Consider the following 9,144-nt stretch of genomic DNA (forward strand, 5'->3'; position numbering starts at 1 on the left):
GGGGGAGGAGGGGGAGGAGGGGGGAGGGGGAGACTGCTTGTTTCCTCTCTGGCCATGCTGGAAGCTGAGGGAGACAGTGAAGAGAGTATAATACAAGAACAAGGAATGTATACAAATTCCTTGTGAAAATGGGGAGGGAGGAGAGGGGTGGAGGAAGGACAGGCTGCTTGGGGACAAAGCGCTCACCTTTTACACTGGGGCCCGGGGGGGGTCAAGAGAGAAGTATTGCTGAGCCAGCCCTGATGGCCTCGTGGTTAAAGTTTGGCACTCTCACCGCTTTGGCGGCCTGGGTTCGTTTCCCGGGTGCGGAACCACGCCACCCGTCTGTCAGTTGCCATGCTGTGGCGGTGGCTCACATGCAAGAACTAGGAGGTACACCTAGAATATACATTACACACTGGGGTTTTGTGGAGGGAGGAAAAAAGAGGAATATTGGCAACAGATGTTAGCTCAGGGCAGATCTTCCCAGCAAAAAAGAAGAAAAGGAAAAGAAGAGAATTGTAAATTCTTACATACCAGCACATTTCCAGTTGAAAAACTCAGAAATAGAGATGAGCGATGTCTATTTATTATCAAATGTCAGGGAGTAATGCTGGGTGGACAAGGCTGATGAGGGCAAGATTTGGGGGTCCGTTTGAGGTGGGTCTAAGATCAGGGCTGGGCGCGGGGACTCTGACTCTTAATTTTGTAGTTTGAGTGCTTAATTCTCATGCAGTGTGTTACTTTTATTAGTGAAGGGAATGGCAGTTTTTGGTTTTCGTTCTTTTTCAGCCAGCTCCTGACTGCTACACGGAGGACAGTGGCAGGAGTGAGGCTGGGCTGGCAGATGGGGAGGAGGTGGGGCAGGGACCCATTGATGCATTCACCACAGTACACTGAGCATCATCTGTGGGCCTGGTCCGTGCTAGGCACACAGCAGTGACTGTGACAGCCCCGGTCCTCAGCCTCGCTGGGCTCACAGTCCAGTGTGGGAGACGTGCAAACAAGTGACTGGATGACAAGACCATTCCCCATTCTGATAGGCACTCCGAAAGGGACACACAGATGGACAGGAGGAACAGAGGTCAGGGAAGGAGCACGGGTCAGAGCTGGGATGGAGCCGGGACCGGACAGCAGAAGTGGGTGTAGGAGAGACATCCAAGAGGGAGAACGGACCAGACGCGTGGCTGAGAGGCTGTAGGGGAGGAAACTCCTGGGGATGAGGCCCAGGTCTCTGACGTGGTGACAGGAGGGACCCAGGAAGAGGAACAAGTGTGTGTGATGGGGCAGCTGGGGTCGGGTTTGGACGTGGTGAGTGTGGTGTGTCTGGGAGACGTCCAGGGGCCTGTTGGACACTCACATCTGGTGCTGTCTTCAGTCTTGTCCCATCCTGGCCCCTCACAAGCTACCCCTTTTCCCCAACCTTCCATTCCCAGCAGACCTTGTTTTGTCAACCTCAAATCTGGCCACTGGCCTGAGAGAGATCGCCATCAGCCCCTGCTCTGAAAGCCCTCTCTCCCTCTCCCTCTCCCTCTCTCTCTCTCTCTGTCTCTCTCTGTCTCTCTCTCTCTGTCTCTCTCTCTCTCTGTCTCTCTCTCTCTGTCTCTCTCTGTCTCTCTCTCTCTGTCTCTCTCCCTCTCTCCTTCTCTCTCTCTCTCTCTCTCTCTCTCCCTCTCCCTCTCACACACACACACACACACACACCCTTTGACTTGATTGCCTATGCCCTGGATGTGTGCCCCCCATCCACCCCATGTACCCACTCCCACTTGCACACCCAGACCCACCCATTGTCTAAAGTCCCCATGCTCGGTCTACACTGAGATGCAGGGACATTCACCCAGGGATGCTAGCAGAAGCTGGTGCTGTCCCTCCTCAGTGCCCTCTGGCCACTTTGCTATATGGTCCTGACATGAAGGAGAGGGTGACAGAGGCCCAGCTCCAGGCCCCGCACCAGGGCTGGTGTATGGTCATCATCTCCCTGTTTTACAGAGGCAGCTCAAAGTGGCTGTCATTGCCCAGGCAGTAGATGGCAGAGCCACGGGTGGACCCCAGGTTGGCCTGATGTTAGGACCACAGTGTGGGAAGGGTCTCCACAGCCTGGAGCCCAGGAACCCCACACCAGGGCCTCAGTAACAATTAGCAGTAATAGTGACCACAGCAGCTGGCAGTTACTGAGAGGCTCCTGGGGATACCCCTTTAATCTTACTGCTGGCTCTGGGCAGAGCTCATCAAATATTTTTGCTGCCCTACCTCTTTAAAAAGTGGAAAAATTATACACCTTTGTCCATTTAAAAAGCAAATTTGCCTGTTATTTTATATCAAAATGAGTTTATTCGGGAATAGCCAAAAGAATTGCAATTCAGGATGTGCATGCTATGGCAAACCAAAGGCAAACCCAGAGAACAAAGGAGGGGAGCTGCTTTTATAGAGAAAAAGGGGGAGGGGGAGGGGCTGCTCTAAAGGAAAGTCCATTGGGGGAAAGTAACAGTTCAGGGTGGCAACAGCTTCTCATTGGCTGAGCTGTGGTGTTTCTCATTGGCTGAGCTGTGGCATTTCTCATTGGCTGAGCTGTGGGGTTTTTTGTTGGCTGAGCTGCGGCATTTCTCATTGGCTGAGCTGTGTGACATTTGTCATTGGCTGAGCTGTGGTGTTTCTCATTGGCTGGGCTGTTGCTGGGTAGGGAGAAAAATCTTCCTTCAGTAGAAAAGTAGTTTTATTTCCTGTCCAAGATGCAAGCCTTGTCTCTCTTCCTGTTTGGTGTAAGTGACCATGTGTGAATAGGGTGTGAGTGCTCTCCCTCCGGGCCTTCCTGGCTCCAGTTTAGTTAGGGTTTCTTTTATTCATTTCCACGCCCTCTATTGCATTTTCATGTTGACCACTAAAACTTCTCTTCGTAAGCTCCAGAAGGTGCAAAGGATGTAATTTCTGGTGAGTTATGAATACTGACATTTCAAACACAGCCGGTGCATCCTTCCTTTGAAGTGTCTGCAGCAATCCACAGATTCTCACGATTTGTTGCCTGCCAATGTCCAGTTTCAAAGAAAAAATCTAAAAAGACCAAGCTCGTCTTTTACAGTCAGAAACTTTACATTGTTCCTGTCTCTTTCACCTATGTTTGTAGTTTCCTTCCCCACAGAATCCTCTCTAATGAATTTTGTATCAGCAACCAAAATATGTACAGAAATTCAAATTTTAATTTTGTTTAATTTCCTGGAGCCATAACGTTCTAAATGTTAAATTATTTTCCTCTGGATTGAATTATCTTTAAAATGACTATTAGTGCATAATTAATCTAAAACATTTCATATATTGTGCATCTTCATGGATGATTATTAAATGCTAAAAAGAAAATGACATGTTGGAAGTGAATCTCCATATGAGCTGAACGGGCACCCCAGGCATTTCGCGTGTCCTTGGATGACTATGAGTTATTGCACAGCTGAGTCAGGTTCAGCATCAATTCTGCCTTGGTTTTTAAGACTCAAGTGCTGAGAATCTGCCTTCACAGTGAAGCGGCTGGGCAGGGAAGACTTCCTTCCTTCCAGCAGCCCCAGTCAGCTCTTGAGCTTCTTCCAAGGTAGGTGCCCACAACCTCACGTCTTCAAAGAGCTCCCAGCTGGTAGCTCCACCTTCAGGGCTGGTGAGAATCTGGCGTGGGAGCCACAGCCTGGTGCCGAGCGTGGCTTGCCCCGTCTTCACAGTGGCTTAGCCTCCTTTCCCCCATTGCAGCTGCCTTTTCTTTGGATCCAGGAGGTCCTGCCCACTGCGGCCCCGACTCCTCGTTTGGGGAAGAAAGAAAGGGCGTCTGCCTTTCCCCTGGGAAGTGGGTAGGGCCCCAGTGCCAGGGGAGGACTCTGACCGGCCTGCTGGTGGCTTGAGGGAGCTGAGGTCTGGCAGGTGACCCAGGTGCTTTGTGCCCTGGGAGCTCCTTGTGACAAGGCCCCCATACCGAGGACCTCCCCTCTGGGGCAAGGTTTCTCATTCCTGGCTGCTTGCCAGAATCTTCTGGGCAATTTTATTTTATTTGTGAGGAAGATTGGCCCTAAGCTAACATCTGTTGCCAATTTTCCTCTTTTTGCTTGGGGAAGATTGTCACTGAGCTAACATCTGTGGCTAGTCTTCCTCTGTTTATGTGAGACACCTTCACAGCATGGCTTGGCTAGTGGTGCTAGGTTGGCGCCTGGGATCCGAACCTGCGAACCCCTGGCCACCCAAGTGGGATGCACGAGCTTAACCACTAGCCTGGGCAATTTTAAAAGATGCTCTTGGGTTACCCCAGTCGGCATTCCCAGGGCAAGACCAGGTTTAAAGTGCCCCCCATCGTGATTCTGGCTGCCATGTCCCCATTGCTCCTACTAGGATACTGAGACGCAGAGGGGCGGGGCTTGCAGGGGGCTCCTGGTGCACAACCTGACCCCTCTCTTCCCCTGCAGTGTACCACTGGGTGGAGATGCGGACCAAGATGCGCATCATGGGCTTCCGGGGCACAGTCATCAAGCCGTTGAACGAGGAGGCGGCCGCTGAGCTGGGCGCCGAACTACTGGGCGAGGCCACCATCTTCATTGTGGGCGGCGGCTGCCTGGTGCTGGAGTACTGGCGCCACCAGATGCAGCAGCGCAACAAGGAGGAGCAGCAGCAAGCCGCCTGGGACGCGATGCGGGCCGAGGTGGGCCACCTGGCACTGGCAGTCGAGGCTCTGCAGGCGCAGGTGCAGGTGGCGCCGCCGCAGGGCGCCCTGGAGGAGCTGCGGGCACAGGTGCAGGAGGTGCGCGCCCAGCTGGGCACCCGGGACCCGCCACCCGCGCCCCCTGTGGTGCCCCCACCCACATCCCAGGAACAGGAGCCTGCTAAAGTCTGAACTTGGACGTGGCCAGGTGTGCCCCGTGTGGCCTTCTCCCCGCACTGCCCCTGCCTGTGCTGGCCCCGCGGAAACCACCTGGATCTTGATGGAACTGGGATTCGGTCACCCCCTACCGACCCGTGGCTCCTGCCACTGTGTGTTTCAGCACAGCCGCCTGGCCTCTAGCTTGTTCGGACGTCCACAGGGCTCATCTCTCCAGCCCCGCCCCAGACCACACAGACCCACAAGGGCCCAGCCAGCAGGACAACACACCCACTCTTCTGGCAGAAGAGAAAATGGACCCCCGAGTGGAGCCGGATCAACCCATCAGCCCCCATTGACCTGATCAGTGTTACCTCTCTCTGAGACTCTCATCCTTTACTCCGGAACGCCCCCTTCCCTTTGTCAATCGGTACAGCCCTTGTAAGGAAATGCAGTGTCTTTCAATGGCTGGTGGTCCCCGCACCTTCTAAGCTGGCCTCCAGCTGGGCATCGCCACTCTCTTTGAGGGGAAAAAGGGATCTGGCTTGCAGCTGATCCACCAAATATTCCATCTTCCCCCTTAACCTGATCTGTGGTCCTTCCCCTGAGGCCCCAAGGGGAATATTCCAGCAGAATCCCGCGTCCTTCTGTCTGTGGCACAGCCCGCGGCCATGGCTGTGCGGGGTCATCTTCCCAGCCCCGCTTACGTGGTGGGAAAATTGATCCTGCCTAGGGCTAACCCAGCCTGTCTTTCAGCCCCGGCCCCCTGTGTACCTGTCCCCAGAGTCCCTGGGCCCTTCCCGACACGCCCTTTCCTACCTTCCCCGCTGTCCTCATCGCTGGCCTCTCGGGACTGCCGGCCGTGGATTAGGCAATCTCATCCCTCTTCTTCCATCGGATCTGCTGATCCGCGTGCTCGTGCCCTCCTCCCCGGGGCTCGGGGTGGTCCGGCAGTACCCCTTCATGCAGTGGTGCCCTCCTGCCTCTCTGGCCCCGAGTCCCACCCCCATCCCACTGGCCCGGGCCACCTTCCAGTGCTCTCAGCTCCTTTATTAGTGTCCCAGGACTGCCGTAACAAATGACCGCAACCTGGTGGCTTCAAACAACAGGAATTTCTTCTCTCCCTGTTCTGGAGGCCGAGACCTGCCATCACGGTGTCGGCGGGGCTGTGCTCCCTCTGAAGGCTCCCCCGGGGCCTTCCTGCCTCTTCCACTGCTGGGGGCTCCCGGTGCTCCCTGGTATGTCTGCCGTCTCTGCCTTCCATCTTCTCGTGGCCTTCTCCTCCTCTGTCTCTCATAAGTGAGGGTTCTGTTTAAGGCCCACCCTAAATCTAGGATGATTTCACTTCGAGATCCTTAATTTAGTGACATCTACAAAGACCCTTTTCTCAATAACCTCACATTCACAGGTTCCAGGGGTTGGGGTGGGACATCCCCTTTGGGGAGCCGCCATTCAACACACTACACCCCCACCCCACCCCAAGAGTACGCTGGCATCCCTGCCAACCCCATTGGGCATTTGGCCCTCCCCATGAGAAACCGTCCAGAAACCGCCCTTCACTGCTTGGTTTCTCTCCCAGGGCTCCCCACCCAAGCAGGGAGGGGCGTGGGCCTCCCCGCCTTGTCTGTGGCTCAGACTGTAGATGTTTCCCGATTAAAGGAGCCCCGGCTGAGGAAGGCATCGTAAGGGTGTGTCTGAGAAGGATGACAGATGAAAATGGCGCAAAGCTCATCAAAATAGGAGAGAAGCTGAGAGGGTTCTGATGGGGTGAGGGGCAGGAAGTCATCCTGTGAATTCTTTCTCAGATGGGGAAACTGAGGCCCGGGGGAGGCAAAGGGACTTGCCCAAGGCCACACAGCCAATGAGGGTGGTTGTCCAAGGTGGTGGAGTAAGAGAGCAAAGTGGGGGCCCAGGGAGGGAGGCGGAGCCGGGTGCAGGGCCTGGAGGGGGCTGGGGGCACGGCGGGGACCTCCACAGAGGCCACGGCACCCCAGAGGCAGGGGTTGCATTCTGTCCCCCTGGGCCCGTCTCCAAGCAGCTCCAGGTTGGGGGGGGGCAGGGCCCTTTCTCCCCGTTCCTCCCTCCCCTCACTTCCCCATGGGGGTCCGAATGATCCGGACACGAGACCTACCCAGAGAGAAAGTCAAGAAACTGGGCTTCTAAGGCATCTTAATTCCTTCTGGAAGAGCAGGAGAAGCTGATGCAGAGGGAGCTGAGGAGCTGGGGCCCTGGGGGGGGTAGGGGGGGGCATGTCTTTAAAACTGGAAGTGACCTGAGTGGGATAAGTGATGAGGGGAGAAGGCAAGAGAGAGACCACTGCATGAAGGGGGGAGGGATGGAGCCAGTGAGCAGGAACGGGGCCTGGTTTCCATGGTTCCCGGGGGGCTCCACTTGGCACTGACCCATCGCTGGAGTTCTGGTTGCTGGAGGCCTGGGACTGGGACTGCCCCCTCCCCCGCCCATCATGTCAATAAATAGTGATCATTGTCGTAACAGATCCTGTTTATTGAGCTCTGGTTAGGTGTGCTGGGTACTGTTCTAAGTGCTTTACGTAATCCCCATAACGTTATCTTCTTCGTTTCATTCATGAGGAAACTGAGGCACAGAGAGGGCAAGTCACCTGCCCAGGGTCACACAGGCAGGGGAGAAGCAGAAGTGGGATGCGAAGATGGGCAGTCTGGGCCAGAGCCCAAGCTCCTCACCCCTGCACCATCCTGACCCTGACATGACATTGCCCTCACATCGAGACTCAAGACTCAGCCCTGACAGGTCCTTGCCTGTGGCCAGACCTTGTGGGACGCCTCGGCCTCACCCACTGGGTGGGAACGAGGGGTGTGGAAGTGGAACCCGAGTCCCCTCTTAAAATGCACAAGGCCAGAGCGTGGCTCCCCACTCTGGCTTCCTCCTAGCTAAAGTTTTGTACACCTTTGCGACGTGGGGAGTGGGGTCAGAATAAATTTGTCAATGAGGTTGCTGGTCTTCAAGTTGATGCGTTTTTCTTATGTTTAAAAAACCCCCGTTAGAAGAAGTGTCCTTCGTTTATCCTTTCCTTCAAGAAGCTTTCACCCGGGTGCCCACTCTGTGCCCTGCTGGGGTCCCAGCTGTGACCGGGACAGCCCCAACCCTGCCCTCAGGGGGCTCGCCGTCCAGAGCAGGGACAGAGGCCCATACAGACAATGCTTTTCCGACATGACGTGCCTGCCCCGTGGTGATTTGGGAGGGTGCCGGGCTGCATCAGGCTCCTCCCATCCTGAGGGACTCGGGACTCGGGCGGAAAGGACAGAAACCCCTTCAACACTGGCTCCCAAAAGCCTCAAACCGAGTCCCGAGGGCTCCGCCTCTCCCACGTCCTGGCAGGCCCTGTTGGTTTCCCTGCCCGGCAGGCCTTTGCCCAGAGGGAGCCACCCGGGAGGAAATGGACCTCATAAACCCCCGCCTGCTTGATGGCCCACACGGCCACCATCCCTGTGCTAGCCACTGTGACTGTGTGCCCAGGCCTGGGGTCCTCAGCCCCATGGAACAGAGACAGGAGCAGCATGTCCGAAGGAGAATCGAGAGGGCATCACCCACACGCTCGTTAGACAAGTGTTTCCTGAGCATCTCCTGCGCGCCCGGCCCCATTCTAGGAGCTGGGAATCAGCCGGGAACCAGACCAGGTCCCGCCCTCGTGGAGCGAACACCTGGTGTGGGAGACGACACTGAAGAAGAGCTAATCCAGTGTCTGAGTTCAGCAGTGGGGACGACTGGGTTGGGTCAGGTGCTCCGGGAGGGGCGAGGTTTGCCCTGAGCCCTGGAGGCAGCTGCCAGGGAGGGAGAAAGGGTGGTTAGTATGTACAAAGGTGCTGAGGCCAGTGTGGGGTTAGCCTGTTCCTGGAACAGCAAGGGGTTATAGCTGTCAGAACAGAGCAGGGGTGACCGGACTAAGGCCCTCGGGCCAAATCCGGCAGCCTGCTGTCTGTCTGTGTTGATAAAGGTTCACTGGGACACAGTCACCCTCATTCATGTAGATATTTTCTGTGGCTGCTTTCGCACTGCCATGGCAGAGTTGAGGACTGTGTTTGGGATAGATATCATACGGCCTTCAAAGACGAAAATATTTACTGTCTCTCCATTTCCATAGAGTTTACTGCCTGCTGGAGTAGAGTAGGAGAGGGCGGGGGAGGGGTCAGGAGAACAAAGGCTGGCCCCTTTGTCTCAGTTGGCGCAGCTCCGGAGCATCATACCAGCTCCGGGCGGCCCATCGGATCCACTGTCGGGACTGCGTCGTGCTTCAGCTTTTCTCTGCCTGTTCTCGCAGCCGTCACTCCCCACCCGCAGGAGCTGTTCCCGGAGACCCTGCA

General features: G+C 55.8%; 1 protein-coding gene across 1 annotated transcript in view; it reads left to right on the forward strand.

The window, feature by feature from the left end:
• Window positions 1–7,788, forward strand: part of OPA3 (outer mitochondrial membrane lipid metabolism regulator OPA3) — a 49,166-nt gene extending 41,378 nt beyond the window's left edge. The window contains exon 2 of the mRNA XM_046682879.1: window positions 4,416–7,788. Within this exon, the coding sequence (XP_046538835.1) occupies window positions 4,416–4,840 (425 nt within the window). The 3' untranslated portion in view covers window positions 4,841–7,788. The remainder of the gene's footprint in view (window positions 1–4,415) is intronic.
• Window positions 7,789–9,144: the final 1,356 nt, after the last annotated feature.

This window comes from Equus quagga, chromosome 13 (genome assembly GCF_021613505.1).
Source record: "Equus quagga isolate Etosha38 chromosome 13, UCLA_HA_Equagga_1.0, whole genome shotgun sequence".
In the NCBI taxonomy this organism is placed as follows: domain Eukaryota; kingdom Metazoa; phylum Chordata; class Mammalia; order Perissodactyla; family Equidae; genus Equus; species Equus quagga.